This window comes from Lissotriton helveticus, chromosome 8, assembly GCF_964261635.1.
Source record: "Lissotriton helveticus chromosome 8, aLisHel1.1, whole genome shotgun sequence".
In the NCBI taxonomy this organism is placed as follows: domain Eukaryota; kingdom Metazoa; phylum Chordata; class Amphibia; order Caudata; family Salamandridae; genus Lissotriton; species Lissotriton helveticus.
The window spans coordinates 1,183,290,165-1,183,315,095 of NC_136069.1; the positions used below are offsets into that span (position 1 = coordinate 1,183,290,165).

General features: G+C 44.4%; 1 protein-coding gene across 1 annotated transcript in view; it reads left to right on the forward strand.

Annotated features, from left to right (window-relative positions):
* The first annotated feature begins 6,064 nt into the window (after positions 1 to 6,064).
* The window catches only part of PPEF1 (protein phosphatase with EF-hand domain 1), a 387,937-nt gene continuing 369,070 nt past the window's right edge, over positions 6,065 to 24,931 (forward strand). Inside the window, exon 1 of the mRNA XM_078656153.1 lies at positions 6,065 to 6,189. Within this exon, the coding sequence (XP_078512279.1) occupies positions 6,135 to 6,189 (55 nt within the window). The 5' untranslated portion in view covers positions 6,065 to 6,134. The remainder of the gene's footprint in view (positions 6,190 to 24,931) is intronic.

The following is a 24,931-nucleotide window of genomic DNA, read 5'->3' on the forward strand; positions in this document are numbered from 1 at the left end:
ACGTCATTCTCCATAATCACGGCCCTACACACTATGGTGGACACCTTTTAGATCCCATTCTTTCCAATTTACCCGACCTTCATTGTTATCCAGCCCTGCCCGTCCCTTGGTCAGATCATTATTTGGTCAGCTTTAGGATCACGTCTACGAACACTTCTGTTCCCGTCAGTGATAATCACGGGGAACATAGGAGAGCTTGGAAAAAACTTGAAACGGGCACCTTAAAAAAAGTCTTAGCTTCTCACCTTCCTGTAGAATTGTCCACGCAAGTCGATGCGGAAATTTCAGCCACATTGACGGACTCCTGGCTCAAAAATGCCATCAACATCTGTCTTCCCACTTCGCTAAAGAAGGATGTTTCCGACAAGACTCCAGCTCCGTGGTACACAGAGGAGCTAAAAGTCGAAAAATCCTACTGCAAGAAGCTTGAGCGTATCTGGTGCAAAGACTATTCTCAGCCTGCTGCTTCTGCCTATAAAAACGCCTTAAAAACTTACCACAAAGCCTGTGCCGTCACTAGGGCCAACTTTGTGACGAAATCCATAACTGATGCTATTTACAAATCCAAAGTCTTATTTAGTTTAGTCAAGAATCTTGCAGGTTTTCTCACCACAGCTATAGCTCCCCCCCTGTCGAGTCATAGATGCGACGAAATTGCTCAGTTCTTTACTAATAAAGTGGATATAATCCATCAGGACATCTCCACTTGCAATCGCGAAACCAACCAAATGATCCAATCTAATTTTGCAAAGGAGGCCAATCGCCATGTAGCTTCTATCCTCTGCCCATCACAAATTTGGCCCGACTTACATCCGGATGGCCTCCACGAATTGTTCTGCAAAATAAAATCCGTCTCCCCTTCGGATCCCCTACCTATTGCTGTACTTCGGTCTTTGGATCCTCCGCAACTGTCTGCGATTTGTTCCACCTTGAATTTATCTCTCAAAACGGCCACTGTCCCTGCCATCTGGAAGCACGCAATGGTCACGCCTCTGTTGAAGAAGCCTACTGCAGATGCCGAGCTCCTTTCTAACTATCGCCCCATTTCACTGTTACCTGCGTTCTCTAAGGTTCTCGAACGGCATATCCATCATCACCTTACTCAGTTTGTGACCTCTAATAACCTACTTCACCCTTCGTAGTCAGGATTCCGGCCTGGCTTTTCTACAGAAACAACACTCCTGGGCGTCACGGAGAACCTTCGGTCCTTGCTTGACAGAGGGGAGACGGACGCGCTGATACTACTTGATCTCAGCGCGGCGTTCGATACCATCTCACACAAAATCCTTCTGGACGCTCTAGCCATCATGGGTGTTGAAGGTTCGGCCCTGGGCTGGCTGGCCTTCTTTCTTTCTGACCGCACTTTTCACATTTTCTCTCACTCCGCCACTTCCAATACTTATTCCCAGCCCCATGGTGTCCCTCAGGGCTCTTTCTTAGTCCCCTGCTTTTTAATCTTTATGTTACCCCCCTGGCTCACATAGCAGACAGCGTCGGCCTTACTCTATTCACGTATGCCGATGATTCTCAGGTTGTTTTTTCGCTCACTAAATCTGAAAAGACCTCCGCCTCCCTCCTTCAGTTTGGACTTGGAGAGATTGCTAAATGGATGAATCATAATCTCCTCAAGCTGAATGGTGGTAAGACGGAGGTCCTTGTCCTGGGGCACAAACCCGACATCTGGACTTCAAGACATTAGCCGTCTGAACTGGGCCCTCTTCCTGTACCAGCGGAACATGTACGTAATCTTGGAGTTGCAATTGACAGGGACCTGACAATGCAATGCCAAGTCAGTAAAGTATCATCCATATGTTTCACCATCATACGCTGGCTGCGAAAGATATTGTGGATGCTGCCAGATGACACTCAGAGGTCGGTGGTGAACGCCTTGGTCACCTCCCGGTTGGATTATGGCAACATACTCTACCTGGGGGCGGCCAAGGCAGTTACACGTCGCCTGCAATTGGTGCAAAACGCTGCAGCACGTCTCCTTAGCGGTTGTTGTAAAACTGACCACATATCCAGTCACCTTCGCGATCTTCACTGGTTAAAGATCGAAAACCGAGTGAAATTTAAGGCGCTTAGCTATATGCACAAGATAAGGCACAAAGTGGCACCTAGCTACCTACAGACCCTGGTGAAAGCTTATTCCCCCACGCGATTCCTTCGCTCTTCCTCTCAAATTCTTTTCTCCGTACCCAAGGTCAAACTCTCTAGAATGAGCGGTCGCTCGTTCGCCTACCTGGGGCCCAAGCTATGGAATTCCCTTGCCCTGGTCATTCGGTCTGAGGATAGCTACACTCGCTTTCGTAAAGCCGTTAAGACCTGGCTTTTTGATCAATAACAGTTTTTGCCCTTTCATCCTCTTCTACCTGCATTATTTCAGCGCCGGGAAACCCTGTCGGGTAGCTGTCGTGCTTTAAAAGCTCAAATAAGAAATAAATAAATAAATTCAAAGTAAGATTACGGAATTCACAGACAACAGCACATTACCACCTTGAGGTCGGGGCTCTAGTGTTTCAGTGGCAAATCCCTGCCCCACGTGTTCCTCACAATGTGATTGAGGTTATTCCCCATTCACTGGTGGCCACATCCAGGAAATGCCCACTAGCAGATCTATCTCAAGAGGCAACTCTAACTACAATGGCAGCTGCTCTCAATCCCAAGTAGTGTGGCAGCAAAGGGGAAATACCTAAAAACTAAACAAGGATAAAAAATTGAAAAAAGAAATATAAGAGCTCTTACCTGCCGCTGTTGGACGCTGCCTTGCTCCTCTGCGCCTGCCCTGATCCTCGCTTCCCGGATGTCCACAAACTGGTGCACACTGAGCAGGCTCCCAGATGCCTGTCCAGACGCTGCTCTCATGCTGGGAATACTATTACCCAGCATGAGAGAAGTGCTGAGATTGGTCTGAGCAGCCTGGTTTGACGCTCAGACAGGGCCTGGGATCCTATGTCAGTTCTCTACCCGGCTGTGCAGCACAGCTCAGGTTGGAGATATGCTAAGTGCACATGTTGGTTTGGCCGTGATAAGACAGCTGGCCAAATTGAAATGCGCACTACAGGTGCCCACCACTCCCCCTCCCCGCTTAAGACTCTGCTGGTTGTGTGAAAAATAAATTGTAATAAAATAATTTTATTATCATTTTATTTTTCACGTTTGCCTCTGCTGGCTGTCAGCAGTGTTGTGACGCTCCTCCACAAGGAAGAGCCGCCGCTGTCTGACTATTTGAATACCGTCAAAAGTGTCTTATATCTTCATCTCTTTCAGCAGCGAGTCACCCAGGGTCCGGTAAACCAGTAACCAGTAACAAGTCTAACCTACCCTGGAATTGAGCAGCTGAATTACACCTTTGCTGCATCCAAGACATTCTTTAAATCTGACAATGGTCCACCATTCAATAGTAAGGAGTTTAAGGAGTTTCTAACTAGACTCAATGTCAAGCATCAGAAAAGTACACCTTTTTGTCCCCAAGCTAACGGTACCATACAATGATTTATGGGCACCCTAATGAGAGTGATCCAACGTGCATCGAAGGCGGAAATCGAGCTGAGGCAGGCCTATTATCAAGCCCTCCTTGCCTATTGTTCAACTCCTCACTCCACCACTGGTGAGAGTCCTGCCACCTTGCTGTTTGGGAGATCTATAAGAACCAAACTACCACAGTGGACCACTCACAAACTCAGAATGCTGCCGAGGTTTGTGCCAATCACACTGCTCAAAAGCGTCAAATGAAGACATATGCTGATCCCATCGGCAAACTCAGAAGATTGTATTCTACTAAGGTTGACTGGGTTCTTGTCAAACCAAAAAAGGAAGCAGAAAACAGATCCTCTGTTTGCTGCTGAGCCTCTGAGAGTTGTGACACCCAAGGGACACATGATAATGTTGCAACGTCCCCGAAAATCCATCACAAGGAACTCACCACATTTTAGACATCTATCTCGACATCCATCAGCCCCTGTTATCACAGATCAGACTGCCCTACCTGACGGCCTAGATTAAAAATCAGCACCTGTACCCTAGGTGTCCACTCAGGGTGCATCTCAACTACATCATACCATGCAATTGTGCCAAACAATGCAAGCACTTAAATGACTTACTGAAGACATATAATGCTGCTGTTGTTTACACCTTTTTTATTTAACAAGGTGGGAGATGTACTGTCTTAAGACTATGAGCTCTAGAACCCTGCAATTTAGGGCAAGAGTCAATGAAAGAATTACGTAACTATTTGGGAGGTGTTAAGGTGTGGTTATTAAGGGTTATGAGAAAACCAAAAGTTTTAGTTTGAATGTTATACACTGATGAATAAAGACATTGGTTGCGAGCTCTGGGTGTGGCGTGTTAATTTGGCATCTTCCTGGGCTGAGGAGGATGCTGCACCACCAAAGTCCTGAGGTGTTTTCAAAAACTGCAATGGCCCTTGGTTGTTCTGAGGCTCCAAAGACAAAAAAAGGCCACTCAGGGCAGTGGTCTCCAGCTCACCAAACCTTTTATGGTGTGATATCAACTTTTCACCAGGTGACCGTGTGAAGGAAGCGACATTGTGTGACACACGTGGCACATTGTGTGTTGGCAGATCTGCTGTATTACATCAATGTGTTGACATTGTCGCAACTAGTATACAACCATTTTCCTGTTATCCCACGAATCATTGTCGTACCAATGCATCACTGTTCTACCAGTGAAAGGCTCAATTGCTTTAGGAAGTAATTATGGTCTAGTTATATCTCAAGTATTTTTCAGTCAAAATTCATAAATGTGCTACTTTGTTCCTCAGAGAGATACTATTTCATTTTTGGCAAGTTAGCAGATATTCCTTTGAGAAATTGTAAGTTGTAAGAAGTGGGATATGTTGTTACCAGTGTGATGCTATCTCGCCATGTGTTACAAGAAGTTCTTGTGGAATCAGCCAGGTCAGGTATCACACAATCCCTCCTTAAATTAAACCAATGTTTAATTTTGAAAAAATGTAAGTGCTTGGGCTCCAGGTTTTTCTTAGGACCTGCCGCTGCTGAATGTAGTAGTTATCAAAAATACCAAGGCTGTCTAGTCTTGACTCCACCTCATGCCTCTTTCTTTCATCAACCTACACTTCATGACCCTTCATCTAATTTTTGCAGGTTCCTTCACATCCCGCTTTCTCCCTCTGTCACTGTTTCCCTATCTTCGACTTCCCAGGCCTTTCTCGGCTGTTCTGCTTTCCTCTCTCTCTTGCTCTGTGTCAAAGTCTGATGATGAGAAATGAGCTGATGTCCTGAAATATGAAAGTGGGTGGGCCCCACCGGCTCCAATTAAACGCTGGATCAACACACACCTCAGCAGTTCATTGTGTTGTACACTGGGGCGAAGCTTGCTTAGTATGTTTGGGGGGGAGGGAGGAGTGAGCTTCAGATTTCCCAACAACCACACTTGGATATCTTGATAAAACAAATTATATGAGAAGCAGGACATGATGGGGGTTTATGGGGAAAATTGTTAGGGGTACGTAATAAGCATTATTTTTGAAACTAATCAACCTTTGTAAGGCCTACAAAACATTGAGGAGAGTGTGTATTTTTTCTCAGGGTGGGTATGTAAAAAACCCAGGTGAAATCCAACAGACACTTCACGTTAACTGACTAAAAGTACTTGTACCAACCCTTAATTACAGAATGCATGTTTTAGGGGGTGTAACACCCCAAACACCCCCCTGGATCTACGCCCTTGGATGTACAGTTACAGTTTTGCACGGTGTAGCTCAATATTCCTAGCTATTCCCCTGAAGTGCAGTCAAACATGATGTAATGCAGGCCCTCAGCTGCTCGCACATCATTTTGGACATGATCCATCAGCCTTGGTGACTGTAGGAAGGCTGGGGTTAGCGCATCATATGGAACCTAGAGGCACGCCTTAACGATTCCTTCTGAACACTGCCTTAGAAACCACAAGCTGCTAACCAGTCTCTGCCCTCCTTTCCCCTCCCACCCTCCCTCTCTCTCATTAGTGGGTGTGCCAGAAGTGGCCGGCAGCACCTGGAGAGGGGAGTGAAGCCAGCGCTGTCTGTGGAGGGGACCGACTCGCAGCGCTGCACGCCTGGAGGAGAGCAGGCGCTGGATGCTGGAGCCCCTGGCCTGCAGGAAGAAGACGCCATGGGATGCGGCACGTCTGTGGTGACAGAGAGCCAAGCCAAGAAATCGGAGAAAGGTGAGCCACGCTGGTACCGCTCCACATGTAAAGTCATTGTCTGTGGCACCTGTTTAAAGCAGGCTAACTTTCATGTCTTAATTATTTGCCTTCATGTTGAGAATGCCCATGTGACCCGAAGTTCTACCACATAGGGCAACAGCACAGAGTAATGATATTCATCACCTACATAGCACACAACATAAACAAATACATTTCGGTTGTGGCGTTAATGGCTGAAGTGCGCGGTAACATGTGTACCTTACATTAATGCTAAAAACGCAGTTGCGTGATGCGGTGGTATCTCACCAAGACCAGGATAATGCGTAGTGATGACCCCGGCCCCAGTAAATGCCCGGTGGCGACAAAACACACATCAGTTAGTTAAAACTTGTGGCAATGTTTTTAGTGGAATTTATTTTTCGCAATCTGCACTAAAACTGTACATTTTGGGGCAATGCAGGTGTCATTATCTCTCGACATTTCCCAGGATTTAGAGCTTTCACCTAAATGATGGGCACGACGCTGAATTGTCTCTTGCCACTTAAACACCAGGTGTGTATAGCATTGCTTTTCCTCAAGTGGAATGTTTGGTCCAGCTAGAGTCTGCTCAGCAAATGTTTCTTTTTCCTGCTTTCCGTTTTTCTCTCTCTCGTTCATTGTAAAGCTGCATGTAGTTTAAAGAGGCCTTTGAGCCATTGTGTCTGGTTCCTCCCTTCCTGCATTTTTTTTAAATACAGGGCAATATTTACAGAATCTATTTAAGAGAGTCGCAGCGCCCACAGCCGAACCGTAATCCTCGCTCGACGCCTTCTGCAGTCTACACCTGTGGGATTTACTGGCAACTAGTTGTGTTATTATAAACATAGCGACGTTAGAAGGAGCTAGGTTGTGACTATTGCATTTTTCTTAAGAGTATAGAGCGGCTTGCCTTGCTAGGGGCTTGGCAGGGAGCATATGTTCGCCCTGTAAGTGCTGGGCCAAGGTTGGTGGTACAGTGGGCTTGCCTTATTTTATTTTTATATATATACTTGTGGTTTCCCGTCTCTACGGGCAGACATTGCTGACGCGGGTGTGTGTTTTTTGGAACTGGGTGGCTGCAGCCACTGAGAGAACCTTTGTGCACACAGTAGTGGTGATCTATTCCTTCTTGAAACTGCTTTTTCCCCAAAGTAATAATGCTGGCCGGTCCTTTTAGGGCGCCAGTCTTTGCTCATCCTGCACAATTATGTCATCTGCCGGCTCACCCCATGTCCTCCAAGTTCCTGTCATCAGGCCATTGTTCAACTGCAGTGTATGGTGCAGTGGAAATATTCAGCCTGAAGTGTGTGATGCCCCCTGGCCGGGCTCAAGTTCCCCTATTAAGTTCCCTGGTCAACGGCATCTTTTTGCGAATCTGTCAGGACGGTAATCCGCTGGAGCGCCGTCGTAGGGTGAAAGACAGGGAGGGGGAGGGGGCATGTTGTGGAAAAAACAGAACTCACCTCTATACAACCTCCTCTCGACTGGGCTGAACTGAAAGGTAGAAGAAGTCCTGGAAAATGTTTTAATACCAGCCTATATTGACCTAAGCAAGCGAATGTGGTGGGCCAAACACATCCATTTCCAAGGCCTATGGGATTTTGGAGTTTTGCATGTTTTGCCTAATTATGAGCGTGCCACACTTGCCTTATATCGATCATCTGAAGTATAAATTGCATATTTCATATTTGTAGCTCAAACAGTTTAAAAGTTTGTAAAGAAGTGCTAGGTGTGTTGCCCTGTGGTGGAAGACCTTAGTCAAAATTTAACCGGGCCCCTTTTTAGTGGAACTGCTATATTAAGATGTTAAACTAGTACCGATGAGGTGGAACTTTTGCCTAGACAGTATTAATATTTCTCACCTGAACAACTGATAAGTATGAAAATGTGTTCCGCGTCACCAGAGCCGGCTTTGTGGATGATTCTTCTAATCTAGCATTGAAACCATCCCCTGACCACCTTTCTTTTTTTTTATTCCAATATTTTTTTTATTGTTTTTATAACATAAAAACATACCCAGTGCCCTTTAGTGCCAGCCCAGCCCTGCTCCTGACTTCAAGCTATGGGGGTCACACTCACAGAGGGCACACGACTTCCCCTCTTTACCCCATTGGCAAACTCTCAAGTGACTGAGTGACGCTCAATGGCCGGTGCCCAAACTCATGGGGTGGATCACAAAGTAGGACACTTTTCTTTTTCAGAACAAAAATAGCCCTTTAAAGAAGCCTCTTTTAGTAGGGGGGGACACAATGCACGCAGACCACCTTGTAGAGTTTGAGAACTGACGACCCGTTATTAAGAAACCGTCTAATTACTTGTATGGAATTTGCTTTGAAATTCCTCTCCTAAAGTTTTGATGGGGCTCTGCTTAGGCCTAGTGTGAATGTTTGAATGTCATCCGAGCTGGTACCATCTGTGAATCATTTAAAATGGTGCTTTTATTTTTTTGCCTGCATTCATGAATGTGATCTAAACTGGAATGTTTTTAAGTAACAGTATAATTAAAAATACATTAAAAGAGTTAGTGGGTGTCTAGAGAAGGCCGAGGAGGGCAAAATGAATACCAGATTTTCAGGATACACACCGACTGTCCAGGTGAGTTCTGTTGAGGTTAACTGCACATCCGTTTTCTGTGGAACTCGCAAAGGGATGTATGACATTACAACGCATGCTTTTACATCGCATGCCTTTACAACGCAAGTATTACAACGCAGTCCATTACAACGCATAGTGCTTTGGGGTGCTGGATAGTGAATAGTTGAATTTACTATTCCAACTCCAGTCCCCGTGGACACTAGGGAAGGTTAATGGATAGTAAATTAACCTATTCCCTATCCTAGAGCGCCCCCCAGAGCAATGCGTTGTAATAGTTTGCGTTGTAATGGTTGCGTTGTAAAGGCTCTGCGATGTAAAAGTTGCGTTGTAAAGGTTGTTTACCCTCGCAAAGTCAGGCATTGGCCAGGCTCTTCTGGACCTACAATGGACACAGTTCTCTATTTACAGGCATATGTTCAGAATGGCCATCGGAAAGTAACATACTATGGCTGTTTGCTGTGTATACGCTGACAAAGTGCTGAAGAGTGAAGCTAAGTCATCCCAGTAGTTTACGTTTCTATTCATGGACATAACTATCAGGCCGCAGGTGTGAACCCAGGCAAGGACCACTTCCTGGATGGCTAGAACGAGGACCACTGAGGTGGCTAATGAAAACGCCTGTTACTTAAGTGGCGCTTAAAATGATGGTTTACTGTATGCTTGTACTTTCAGTGTTCGGTGTAAATGTTGCTCACACCGCTGCACTATTAAAACACGCCCGGGCACTGAAAATAATATTTCTTTTTTTAACATCGCGGAGCCTTAACGACAGGTCTTTAGCGCCGGTTACCTTTTTGTTTCTCTTGTCCCTGGGGTTTCCCTACAGATACCTTTATTCAATTATGCCTCATAGAGACAAGCCCCGCAGGAGCCTCTCTGTGGTAAATAAGCAGGGGACTGTCTCCGACTCCCTTCGGCACCGCGGCTCGGCTATTTCGTGTCTCTCCGGCTTCAACTGGGAAGCGGCAGAGTAACATTCATTTGAGAGCAAAGTCTTTCGTGAGGCGCCTAAAGCTCGAATTAATCACATCATAGGCACAACTCTGAATTTATTGTGGTGAAGTGAAGCCTACAGTTGCTGGTTGCTAGACTTGCAGACATCTATACACAGGTTGACCCCAACAACATAATATAGCAAGTTTAATGGGCTGTCTGGTGACAAATATACCAACGGTTACATGCAGTATCTCCAAGGTTTTTCTTTTGAGAAAAAAAATTTACAGATTTTTTTTCTTTAAAAAAAAAAAATACCCTGTAATTTACTTCTCCAAAAACTCTTATTAAACAAAATATTCATCCCCACATTAAATTAAACTAATAACCAGTTAGTCCTGATGCGCTGGCAGCAATGCTGTTGTTGCAGTCATAGGCGAAACCAAAGCAGGAAAATTATGATCAGATTTACAAGGGAAACATCCTTTACGACGCAACTTTCACTACGCAGTACCTCTACAACGCAGGTTTTACAACGAAAGTCATTACAACAAATTGCGCTGGGGGGCGCTGCAGGATAGGGAATAGTTTAATTTACTATCCAAAACCTTCCCTACTATCCACGGGGAATGGAGTTGGAATAGTAAATTAAACTATTCCACTATTCAGCGCCCCCCCAACGGAAGTCGTTATAAAGACTTGCGTTGTAAAACCTGCGTTGTAAAGGCATGCGTAGTAAAAGCATGCGTTATGATGACATACATCCGATTTACAAACTTTTGGCAGAACTCGTTGCGTCAAAGGGTTGAGAGGAAAAAAGCGCCGTATCTACTAAGGTAAAGCACTCTTTTCCTCTGTCCCTGTCCAACCGTCGCACGGGCAGCTCCTCCGTATGAGCGGAAGATCGTCGCCCCACTGAAATGTCCCTAGAGAGAAAAATAAAATGGTAATGAAGTTAATTCATTACCATTTCATTTTTCTTCACCCCATCCCGAACAGAGCCTCAGGACTGGGTGGGGTTGCTGCTGAATGACAGCAGCAGAGAGAGCAAGGCACTTTCAGTTTAACCCCCTAAGGGGCGGGGGGGGGCACGCGGCGCTCCGACACTTATGACGGAACCGCTCCGTCACGCCCCTCGGGCGGGCAGTGCTTGTGACGGAGCGGTTCCGTCATGGCCCCGCCCGCTCAATAGAACGTCTAGCGCAGGCGCGGAATCCGCACCGCGCAGCCCACCCGAGGGGCGTGACAGAGCGGTTCCGTCATAAGCGTGGGAGGGGTTAAACTGCGCTTGGCATTTTGGCTGGCCCTATTGCGACGGTTAGAGAGAGACAAATCCTCCAGAGTGCTGTGGAGTGCCGAATGAAGCTTCTCCCACCAATCCTAGCACTGCTCTCATGCTGGTGAGAGCAGCACTAGGATTGGTGAAGGGAGTTTGGAGCCTGCCTGCCTTCCACGAGGAGAGAAGACCAGGAGGAGAATGTCACGCTCGCAGGTAAGTTGATTTAATAAAAAAAATGTTTTAACGTAATCTCGAGGCATGCCAGCCGCTAAAGGTGCTGGCACACGTTTGGATGCCTTGCAGCAACACAGACAGCCTTACGCCATAGTACAAGAGTGTGTGCCTTCTGACAAGCATAGGTTTAGTACTGGAAGGGTATCCTTCTATTAAAAAAAAGATGCTTTAATAATTTTCCCACTTTATAGTGTGCTGTACAGTGCAGCACACATGAAAGTAGGAAAAATGTGGAGAGTTTTACATGTTGCTCCACTGTTGAGCATGCCTCGAGAATGCTTACGTTTCGGTTGCAAATCCCAGTCTACCAATGTTAGTTGATAGGAATTTTAGTCCAAACCCATGGGTGGTGCATGGGAATTCCCATGCACCACCCATGGAACTCCCCTTGATGTAAAGTAGTGCAAAGTAGTGTTTAGCGTTGTTTTGCTTTATTGGAGGCAACTTTCCAACGCAAATCAGGATTTGAGTTAAAAAATAAACCCCAACAAAACATTTTGTGCTTGACTTGCATTACTTTTGTGATGTAAACTACGCACAATGTGTTAGTGTATCTGGACCCCAATGCAGACAGGGTCCGTTGTGTACATGACTTAAACTGGGCTAGCATAAAAAACGCAATAGTGACCCACAAAAGGTGACAGAAGAGACAAAGAAGCAAAAGGCAGCTGCAAGTCAAGGAGCCCTTAGCTAGTGACACGGGGAATGAGTGCCAAAAAGGACCAAACGGCAGCAGCATGAACAACTTCCAGCATAATAGGCACACCTCATTCCAGGAACAAATGAAAGCCCAGGGGTGACACCATCACTAACTCCCACTCTCAAGGCCTGGGGAAGGGTTTGGGGGGTTCTGGGAGAGACAGGAGTGCCAAACGTGAATGCCCAGATCCAAGACAAGAGATACGGCCCAAAATAACGGCATCACCAAGCACCCATAGGATCAGAAGGGAAGAATCACAAACTGACACCACCTGCACTCTGAAGGAGACCACAGACCATACTGGTTTAAGCTAGGGACCAAAAACAAACTAAAGTGGAGCCAGAAGCAGGACCAGTAGTCACTAACAAGGCACTAGAGCAATGATCATCAAACAAAAAGGGAACACTCAGTCTGGAAGAACAGGTTGCCCAAGTGTAAAAAAAACCTGAATGCCCCACAGGAAGCACCCACTACACAAATGCCAGGACTCAGTATGCCACCACAGGAGAGAAGCCCAGAGAGTGACAGATATAGATGCTCACCCCTCTTCCAGAAAATGGGCCACCAGCAATGCACACAGATCAAGTACACACCAGCCTCAAGTACAGCAGGGTACACATAGAGGAAGGGCCATATCCTGTCCTGATAGAGTGTGGTGTGGAGAATACACATCCTTCAATAAAAACTACCAGAAGAGCAACCACAACCTCAGATCTAATCCCAGCATGGAGCTGGGGAAGGACAGATCAAACTCTGGAACCTGCATTACACTGCTTGAAACAGGCCTAGCAAGGAGTCGTGCATTCACACAATGCCAGCAGAGATCAGGCCACATGCCCAGCAGGGGCTCAGCCATTCAGAGAAAGCAGGAATATAATTAGCGTGTCCTGTTTTCAGTGTTTATTTTTTTGTGGCGTTCAGTGGTGTTTTGTCAGTGCTTTTATAACCTTTTGAAATCAGTGCTTATCAATGTTTATTCAGCCGTCTAACCCCTAAAAGCAAAAACAAAATGTGTTTTTCAAATGTTTACAAAAAATATATTTTTTACAGTGATTTTTATGAAGTACACATTTAATTTAAAGGAGACGTAATGTAGGGTATGTAGTGTCTTCCAATTGGTAGTTTGGCCAATGGACTTATGTTAGACTGCTTAGCATAGAAAGTATGTGCATTTCCCTCACACTCACATCTCATTATCCTCTCTCACCTGACATATCATTAACTTTCAAACTCACTCTGTGAGGACTCTGTCTGGTTTACCGGACTATTAATGGATTAAAAAATAATAGTGCTATAGTCAAGTATTTTCAAAAGCAAATTCCTGAACCCAGTTGGGGGTCATTCACCTACTCCTTATTTAATATTATGACATTGCAAGGGGGATCAACCACAACCAACAGCATAGTACTGTGTGGAACCTTTAAAATATTCAATTACACCAGATTAATTTGTAGCCTTGCATTCAAAGGCCCTGAAACCTGATGCTTTAACCACATTGGTGCTAAGGCAATTCCCGCTGGGTGCTGCATTCCATGATTTCCCATTGTTCATGACGAGCTCACCTTGTCATCAGCGCAGGAGCAGTGCACTGCATGACGAGCTGAGCTCGTCATGAGCATGGAAAGGGTTAAGCTTGCTCACCTCTGTTTTTATGCACTTTTTCCCTGACTAACTTAAGGTGGTGCAGCTGTTGTGTGGGCATTCACGGATGTATGACATTACAACGCATGCTTTTACATCGCATGCTTTTACAACGCGGTTTTTACAACGCATACTATTACAACGCATAGTGCTTTGGGGCGCTGGATAGTGAATAGTTTAATTTACTATTCCAACTCCAGTCCCCGTGGATAGTAGGGAAGGTGTTGGACAGTAAATTAAACCTATCCCCTATCCTAGAGCGCCCCCAGCGCAATGCGTTGTAATGGTTTGCGTTGTAAAAGTTGCGTCGTAAAGGCACTGCGTGGTAAAAGTTGCGTTGTAAAGGATGTTTCCCGGCATTCACAACTACCAAGTGTTCTCATGGCAAATGTCTTACTTTAAATCATTCCTGACCTTTAAACACACATCACATTGCATTCGGGGACTCAAAATTGTCCTATAAGCATTGCTACTATGGGCTCAAAAGCACCAGCAGTAAAGTGCAATTGGGTAAAAATACAGGATTAGCTGAAGGTATCACACATATCAATTGGACACCTTGCAGCTATGCATGTTGTTGTTATGTGGAAGGTATTGCGTCATATTTTCACCACTTTCTTATGTGCATGGTGACAGCACTCTTTTTACAGGGACCTTTTAAATGAAAAGTTTAAAGCTTGGGGTGTTTGGGAGGTGAACTACTATCACTAGTGACTTGTTAGGAAAGGGGGCTAATGTATCAAAGGGTTTTACTTATTCTGTATCTGTGGGAAAATGTGATAGTACATACAGGTCAAGATTCTTATGAGTCAGCCTTTACATTAATCATTGAAAGAATTAACCACTGTCAAATGATTACATGTGATTTTAATCTCCTGAGAATCCCAGCAGTGTATACAAGAATTAGATCAGACCTAAACATGGGTCAAAACTGTGCTCTTTAATCCAAGCACACAAATCTCAAGAAAACAGAAGGAAGAAGAAACTATATTTAAATTACATCTCTAAAGAACAAACCCCAACCAGAATATTCTTAGGCCAATCTTTCTTGCTGCTGTCTGGTATAACCGAGTTACATTGTTTCTCGCCCCATCAGAAATAAATATAAAAGACTCATTCTTGCTCACTTTCCTTTCTTTGAATGGCATTTTAATGTGTGCAGCTGTTTATCAGTGTTCCAATGTTTACGCTGATAACAGCAAACAATCCTCACAAATCCTCCAAGTCCTCACATTGATGGTGCACTTCTGGGTGTGAGAACACGTATTCATAAAATCCACTCCACTCCACACGAAGAGACAGTTCACTTTAGAGATGGCAAATCCGATGACGTTTATTCTTAATTCAGCATCAACAAAACCTGATGCATTTCCGCATCCACCTTACTCATGGATTACACGTTTTATATAACAACCATGCTTTATATGTGACTTCTATAATAAAAATGAATATAGGGTTAACTGGGTGTTTTAAAAAACAAATGGCGGCGATCTTTACATATGCATTGTAGTATACCAGAGCATTTACGAAAAAACGGGGAAAATTATACCAGATATACCCCCAGATTCATCAAGAACACATTTTGCTATTCCTTAATAGCGAAAAATACCGATTCGCTATTAAGGAATAGCAAAATGCTATGCATCAAGAAATCACTAAAAAAATAGCGATTTCTAATAATTCCTTAATTGCGACTCGCAAATTGCGACTCGCAATTAAGGAATATCTCGCCATTCATTCCTATGGGCCTAGAGGCCCATAGGAATGAATGGGAAGACAATCTCAATTTGCTAATCGCAATTAGCGTTTCGCAAATTGAGATTGCGATTTCAAGGGTGCAGGGGTGTCCAAAGGACACCCTGTTGCACCCCTGAAATTGATGTGTGCACATATGTTGCGCACACACATGCCCTTAGGGCATGTGTGTGCGCAACATGGAACTTTGAAAAATACACTTTAGTGCATTTTTCAAAGTTTTTGCAAATTACCATGAAGTTGTACTTTGTGGTAATTTGCGTGCCCTATTAGCGAATTCGCTATTTTAGAAACTTTCATGCATTTTATTTAAGGAATCTCAAATTGAGATTCCTTAAATGCAATTAATCGCAATTTAGCGATTTCTAAAAATGCGATTTTTGCATTTGGGATGATGCATCCCAAATGCAAAAATACCGCTTGCAAAGGGCCAGATTCTCAGAATCTGGCCCTTTGCGAGCAGATTTTGGTTTGATGAATCTGGCCCATTATTCCTTAAAGAAATTAAAATAAAAAATGAATATTAGACAATCTATTTGAACCTGTGTAGCATAATATAAGAAGTGCCCACAAACACTAGTCTTACTATGTTGAATGTGAATACTCAAAGGGCATAGTGTCAGCATTTTGATATCCACTTAATACAAGTCATATATGTAAGTAATATATTTGATAAACATGATGAATACATACATAACTAGCCGACACGTGTTTCGTCAGTACTAGGGATAAGTACTAAAGACTTTTTCAAGGCTAGGCAGGATGAAGAATAACGTCATGTGTCACATAAGGGCTTGTCCAAACAAGAAGATATAAAATATGGAACCATATAAAAAGAAAATCCGAGAAGTCAAGTCATGGTCCAAGTATTGAAGAATATAGAATCAAAGCATCCTGGTCCAAGTGTCGTAATAAAGCACCTGGGAAGTTATAAAGGCACCTGCATACACCAAATGCAGGGCTCCTCCAGTCCGTGTAATAGCGAAATAAGTAGCGTTTTACTTATTCCGCTATTACACGGACTGGACTCTACATGCTTCTCGCTACAGTGGGGCTTGGCTGCAGTATATTGGAATACTCTTCCAGGGACGTCCATTATATAAGCTCACACACCTACATGTGAGCACAGGACTGCACCCTCGACAATCTCAGCATCCACCATCAGGACAATTTGACTAATACAACGATTAATCCTCCGGCCTGATTGATCATACTTGGTCACGACATCCGCATGGGGGAGCCCTGCATTTGGTGTATGCAGGTGCCTTTATAACTTCCCAGGTGCTTTATTACGACACTTGGACCAGGATGCTTTGATTCTATATTCTTCAATACTTGGACCATGACTTGACTTCTCGGATTTTCTTTTTATATGGTTCCATATTTTATATCTTCTTGTTTGGACAAGCCCTTATGTGACACATGACGTTATTCTTCATCCTGCCTAGCCTTGAAAAAGTCTTTAGTACTTATCCCTAGTACTGACGAAACACGTGTCGGCTGTCTTTTTGTCAAGCTTACTCCTATGGAATTTTGAATAAAGAACATGAGAAACTGAACTTCGTTGTTCATTTGTGATGTCCAACCATTAATGTTATTGGAAAACCTTTTGTTTATCGAGAAACAACCAGGAGACTTATTAATCTGCCCCTGTATACTTACATGTTAGGAATGTGCTAAATCTGACCCTCTTGTTTCATATGTATCTGGTCAATCTTTGATTGTCATTAAATCTCTCTTGGTAGTGGGGGATAGTGGTCTGTACAGCACTCCGTCTTCGTAATTGAAGTTTTGTTACATTTCCAGCACTGATCATATATCTAATTGTTAATGGTGAATGTGCGGTCTTTTCCTTTTGGATACACCACTACCGTCTCTCCCTCTCTAACATACATAACTAGGCACACAATGTCTATGTATCACATACATCACACCCAAGTGGCAAATAAGCTATGTACACAGCAATTCATCACAATTAAGGACGAATCATAAATGCCATTTGGTGGATGGGAATCCCCACACTCCACCCATAGAGCGTCTTCCTGCAGCGATAGGCACTTCCTTGTGTTACTTTGGATATACTAAACCACGTAGAGCCACACAAGGTGGCTTTGCATGGCTTAGTAACTCCAACTTAAGGACTTACGTTATGCAAGGGCAAAGCAAGCACTTAGTAAATCTGCCCATTAATGTTCCTATGTATATTGCCGGCTTTTATTTACCGCTAGTTCCAAAAGCATCCGGAGACCCACCTGTTTTTCATGACATTGGGTTAGTAGTTGCTCCTCTCTTCTTCAATGACTGTAGACATTGTGGTCTGATACCTAAAATTGGCGTGGTTGCATTCGTGCCCAGAACCTATACCGTCAGAATCCTATTTTGGATGTATCCCTATCAGTGTGCTGAAATCACATCTCATCTGCCTGCCACCTTCCATTTGTTCTGAGACTCAAAGCCCTCTGAGGCCAACGTTGGGTGATTAGAAGCGCTCTATAAAACCCTTCAAATAATAAATAAGTATAAATAAATAAAATAAGTCTTAGCTATCACCTGCTGTTATTGTCAATTAACAACTCAACCTGGACCACGGCCTCGGCTGTGCTACTTATAGTTGTGACCTCTATGTGCAGATTTGTCACCTTAATTAATTCCACTGGTCTGACATTCAAAAATCTTTTGATCAATGATCTTACATCTTCAACAACAGGGGAGGAGCTCCACCCCCAGCAGTCTAACACAGAGGGTCGTATAGGGATTCTTCTGATACCCAACTCTGTTCTCCAGCCAAGAAATCGAGATCACAACACACTTTCCATGCAACCACTGTCTTGTCCTCTTTTTCAACTTTTCGAATGGCTGCTTACGGCTCATGTAGTGACAGACTTACCATTGTTTCAGTCATAGCGATGAAACCCTGAATGTCCACCATTACCCCATCTATTCAGGAGATATTTGCCTTTATTTTGTGTATGGTCATCACTGTTATAAGTAGGGTCTCCCTTCTAAAAAGTCTAGGGTCATGCAATCCTGCTGGCTCTAGCATTTGCCCTTGGCTGGGTCTGTAGTTATTGGCGCAAGATTGATCATGCCTCAATTGTGATTTTTTTTGGGTGTTCAACATTATTGCACTCTTCCATGTGAATACTTTTGATGAGTTCTATCATCAAAACGTAATTGTAAATTTGTTGATCTTGATTTTAAACTTTAAGTAAGAATGATCTCAAGTACTCCTCATTACAACAGAGACCCAATACCAGATAGGCATTTATGCTTGTTGCACAGAGTTCATAAATGGATTCTAGTCCGTACAGGTACGCCTGCCCCAAGAAACCTCAATCTCCCTCACGTTTGTTAAGGTATAGTATTTAAAACCTACTTCATGTGCGTTTGACAGGGCGCTTAGAAGACATTTATTAGGCCAATTATGAGGATCATAGTAGGGGAATTTGGACTGGTTTGTCATACCTGTATACTGGGCTTGATGAATAGGTGTCTTAGAAGAAGTTTCACATTTATTTTGAATCAGGGATATCGGTGTGAGCTCTAATTGACAGACTTTGTCACATGATGAATAACCAAAAAAGCGACTTGTGAAATCATAGAACGCTTTTCATTTACGCCTGGAGACGTGTGAGCTGCACAGTAAGGGATACATTTGGCAGACGCTACAGTGTGAGCTCTTGGGTTAGATAAAACCCATTCGAGAATACACATATAAAACTATTTATATACCTCAGTTGTGTTAACTAAAATTACATTTTAATATACAGCTAGGAAATTATGAAGAATTGGTGATTTAAAGTGTAATAATCAGCACCGCCTTTTCAGCATCACGTCTCATTTTCTTACGCTTGGGATCTTTTAGCTGTGCTACATTATAAAGAAAGGCTAAGGGGAATAGGATTTCCAATCCACTCTTACAGCAGGGTCGCCACAAAAGTTAATATTTATTCAAGTTTTGATACAGTCCTTCAAAGAGCTCAAGGAAGCTTAGTAACATCTTAAAAAAATATGATTGAATATTTTCTTTTAAAAATTAAAAAAGGCATATTAACATTGTATTTGAGGTTCTGGACTGCACAAAAGAGTTTTGGTGTGCTGCCGACTTTCTCTCTTCCTGAATGTAGCCTTCAAATGTATCTTTATCGTTTTGAGAGAAGTGCTGGACAAAGGAGTACTAAATGTCGAGGGCCTCATTTATGTTTTTTTTGCCGTAGGGTAGCACAGCATGCCGTGCTGCTGCTCTGCACTACGCCAAAAGAAAAGGGCAGGAATGTGCCATATCAATTAGATACGGCGCAATTCTTTCCTTTTCCCCTGCACCGGCGCACAAGGGGCTGCCGTGCTCCAACGTAGGCAACTTTGCACCATTGTGCAAGGGTGCTTGCGTTGCGGGGATGATTATTTTTGTGCAGGAAGGGAAACCTTCCTGTACAAACACAATCACAAAAGGTTTTTTCCTCTCTCTATGTGTGCTTTGGAAAGATGAAAAATGAGGTGAAATCAAGATATTTCTCCTTGTTTTGCCTTGTTTTGGCTCCCTTTTTTCTCGTAAATCTGGGCAGTGTCAAAAAGCAATGGATGTTGCTGGGAATGCCCTCAGCAACACCCATGGAATGCCCCTTTCACTCAGTTTTCTGCGTGAAAGGGGCACATATTTATAAGACCATGAAAAGCCACGTAACGTGGCCTTATAAATATGACAGTGGCATATTGCGCCACCGGAATGTCAAAAAAGTGACTTTCCGGCAGCGCAAAAGTGCTGGTAGGGCCTCATAAATGATGCCCACAATGTCTTGAATCCCAAAATAAGATAGAGGCTGGCAGTGGATGGCGGTAATTGTAGGAGGGAGTAGGGCGGACAGGACACACGCGCACATACACATCAAGCATTCTCACACTCGCGCACATACACACACATGCATCCATTCACAGCACTAGTTAATAAACACTCAAACATACACACACCAAACATTAATAAATGGCTTGGGACTGCTGCCTTCCCTCATTGACAGACCTTAGGACAGAGTGTGATGGGGTCAGTGAGACTTCTGACCCCACCTCACTTTGTGACAAAGTGTCACTGATTGACACTCGACCATGGGTGCTTCAGTGCTTAAAACTGAAGCACCCAGGTGCGAGGCAATGAGTGCCGCTAGCCCTCGTCACTGAGGGGGTGAGCCTCAAGGACCTTTGCTGAGCTGAGGAGGTCACACCCACAGGAGCTGTGACATTCTCAGTCCTGTAAAGTTCAGGTCAGGCAGCCAGGAGTCTGCACATTTAGCTCATGTCCAGCTTCTGGCTGCCTGACCTGAAAATGAACAGTGTCTGCCAGGCCGACCTTTGCTCAGCCTGACAGACACTGTTCGTGAGGGACAAAAGGTGAGGGGACGTGGCCCCTCAGCCCTAATGGACCAGCCGTGGCTGCTATGTGCCTGATGTACAAAGCACTTTTAAGGTAATCAACCTTGTGATTAGCAAAATCGCAGGGTTTGCCAGTGCAAAAGAATGCATTACAGTACATCAAACCCGTTTTGGAAGTCGTAAAGTCATTCTGATTTGCAAAAGGAGTTCTGCGACTCATTCCGAATCACAGTTAGGAGGGGGCGTCACTCCTAGTTGTGATATGCAATGAAATGCACTCATGGTTGGCTACCTTTACTGTTTTCACAAATTATTGAAATGGTTCTGACTTCCACGTAACTATGGAAACTGGTTGGTAAAGTGTAGGTTCTCCCTTTAGGGGATCATATCAGGCAGCCTTAGGGAGATCAAGCATGTAGTGACCTGACGTTAGGGCGACGACTGACCGTAGGGCACTAGGACCCTGTGGGTCACAAGGGCAGTGACCAGGTCACTGGACACCACATCCTGTTAGGGACAGGAAGTGGACAGAGAAAGGCAGGACTGACCAGAGGACGGACGTGCTGAGACGTGCTCCTGTAAAGCAAATAAAGAAACTATTATACACTAACCTGTTGTCCTGTGGTTGGTGTATTGACTGCCCCACCAGCAAGATACGACAACTGGCGATGAAGGGAATGGACAAACGCGTGGACCATCGCGTCGCGTGTCCGGGACGAGCATCTTTGAAGAAAAGCAGGTGCCCTCCCTGGATGCGGAGAAGCAGCGAGGAAAAGACGCAAGGAGCAACACGGGAGCCCACCCCGACAGCATCCAACGAAAGAACAGCTGAACGCGGCAAGGAGAGCGTCAGCGCAACAGCGCGAGGTCTCCGCGCTCGAAAAATCAAAGCGCGAGGTCTCGCGAGACAGCAAATCTCGGCGGCCATTAAGAAACCAGGCAGCTAGGGCCAATAGCAGCACGGACACACCAAGGCGGCCATCTTAAGGACAGGAAACACGAGATTTCGATCGCGAAATCTCACGCCGGCCCTTTTGTGTAGGACAGGAAGGAAGAAATACATAAAGAATAGCAGGGCAGCCATTTCAAGGCCAGGCGAAAATAAAAAAGAGGTGAAAAGCATCAGCAGGAACAGAACAAGAGAAGAAAACAGATAAAATAAAGGAAAACTGGTGAAAAAAAGAGGAAAGGGACAAAAAGATCCCCACAACACAACAGCAACCAGTGAAAAAAAAAAAAAGGAATGAGAAGTGGAAAGTGACAAGATCACTACAACACACTAACAAACAAAGGAAATAAAGGGGCAAGAAGACAAAGAGACAAAGATAGCACAAATGACGACAAAAGATGCCTGAGACAAAGCAAAGCGCACAGTATCGCAGACCACTGCCATTCAGCGTATCAGAGCCACAGGTTGGAATAAGATGGGAGAAGTGGATCATGAAATTTGAAAGATACATGGAAGCCACGGATGTAGTAGAAGCCAAACAGCTAGGGTTGTTCCTAAATCTGGTGGGGGATGAAGTGGACGACCTTCTGATAACACTGCCAAAAAGCGAAACAAGCACATACAAAGGGCTGATAAAGTGTCTGACAAAAAAATTAGATCCTCAGCTAAACATCGACTTTGAGAGATACAGCTTCAACATAGCGTTTCAACAACCTGACGAGTCAATGGATGATTTTGCAACGAGGCTTAGGAAACTAGTGGCCCATTGTGAGTTTGAAAAATACGACAATGAGCAGGCCATCCGCTTAAGACTGATAGAAGGATGTCGTGACACAGACTTTCGTACGAGAATATTAAAGGAACCGTCCACGCTAGAATTTTGTTTAGAACTGGCGAGAGTGGTGTATTGACTGCCCCACCAGCAAGATACGACAAAGCAGTGAAACAGGGACCACTACCTGTTCCATTCACTACCTTCCTAATAGGAAACATATTTATAAAGCAGCACCTATCCCTTTAATGGTTACAGATGCTTAAAAAAAAAAAAGAAATCCCCATTTTGTAATTTTCTCTCTAGCTTAAAAGAATCAGAGCATTCACTAAATTAAACCTTGGCTGATAGATTCAAGTGCAGTTCTCTCAGAAAACCTACCAGTGTAGTATGTATCACCGCTGGTCACTTTTCCATCTCTATGTATTGCCGTGGACCCTAATTTCTTGTAAGACTAAACCCCGGATTTATAAATTTAATTCTAAAAATTACATACCGTGGACTGCAGGCACTTTCATTATATGTTTCAATTGGAATTCAATTGTATATTTTCACATGTTTACAGGAAACTTATAACTGCACCAGCATTCAGGTCACTCTTGAAGCTCTAAAACTTCTCGGCTACTTTAGTAATTAAGTTACCATCAAGGTCGGACTGGGACAGAGAATAGTCCGGGGCACCAAAATAAGACTTGCCCTCATTAGCGAATCAGATAGCTAAAAAAGTGGCCCATACAGGCAATGTTTGTTTTACTCTCAGGGAAACCGGGCCAGCAGACCATGAAACAGGCCCACAAACAGCCAAAACATCGGCCCACACACTGAACTGTCAGACCAGAGAGTCTGGCACTGCCTGATTGCCCTATAGGCCAGTCTGATCTTGGTTGCCATAAGCTTAGAGCCAAAAAAAATCCAGATTGTATTCTCTAAACCTTAGAGGTTCAAGTGAAAAATGCAACTTTTTCTCTTAACTTTTCCTGAAAGTAAATCTTAGATCATTGTTTTATAAATCACACCAGCCATGGAGTCAATTTTGCTCTAATGACTACCAACCATCTACTTATATAGGGCACCATTAAAAAGTCTTGTTAATTCAACTGGTGATTCTGTCCCTGGCGTTGCCATTACTTACTGGTTCAGTAACGCAAGGGGCAGAAAAACCACACCATTATAAGTCAGAACCTGAGGGTCCACTATGACAGGGGGAATATCGGGAGGAATCGTATTTTCTATACTGGATTCCTATGGACTTTCCTCATTGTCATTAACGTTTCACTTTCGTCGCCCGGCCCGTGGGAGACTGAAAGCAGCTTATAATGAGGGAAATACTGTGCCTAAGTTTTGGAAAATATTTCTGCTCTGCTCAGGTGAAGCCTTAGCAGTGCAATTGAGCACCATTTATGCACAGATAGGAATCTTTCTTATAACAGACCTTAAACCACATCATATGTTTTTATCTTACATCTGATATTTATAATATGTCTGTCCGATAAATACTGACAGAACTATTGCCTCGTAGGCTGTCTGAGAGAGGTGCATAGCTTTGCTGCCTGTATTCAAGACTAACCTAACCTCATGCGAATAATCCCTGACCTAGGACTTGTAGTATCCATCCTTTCAGGGGGTCCTTGATATTTACACTTATTCAAGACTAACCTATACATGTTGTTGTCTGTTGCAAGTCCCTTAGCTCTTTAATGTTTCTTATGCGAGGGGCATGACCGTTTTTAATTCAGCAAGACACCAAGTTCTGTTACTGTTCACTGCCGGTCTCATTGCCACAGAGAGCACACCTTTTCCCCCCATTAAAGCCATTCCCTTTATTTTACGAACATCATTGTTAAACAATTGAATTGAACTGAGGACATTAAGGGCACAATTGTGAGTTTGGCGGTCCATAGGACTGCCAAACTGACGGTGGAGGTGCTGGGGCGATCAGGGGCTGCCCCACACACACAAGCGGTCCAACCACCGCATTACGAGTAGAGTGGTCGGACTTCCAGGGGACCACCGCAACCACCACGTATCCATGATAGCTGGCAGTCTTGTGGCAGTCTGGGGAAGCAATATGTTTGTCAGTGCCGCTGCGGCACTGACGAGCATATCACAAGTTTCCCCAGCCTTTTCATGGCGGTGAGCGCACCATGAAAAGGCTGGCAGTGGGGAAATAAAACTGGCCCTAGAGAGCTCCCTGTTGCCCCTAGGCATGGGAACGCATGCACGGGGCACCCGTGTCTGCATGCAACCCGTTTCATGCACGGCATGGACTGCACAATCCATGCTGTGCAGGAATGGCCTGAGGCATTTCCATTGCGGTGCCTTTTCAATAGGCACCACAATGGGACCGCCACGCCGCCCGCACGCCAGAGAACAAGTAAACCTGTAATCTGGCTGGCTGCGGCGGTCCACTTTGATGGTCTGGGAGCGAGGCGCTGGCATGGCACCCCACTCCCAAACCGCTGAAGTCGTAATCTGGCCCAAAGTATTAATACTAAAAGGAGCAGGCTGTCAGCATACAAA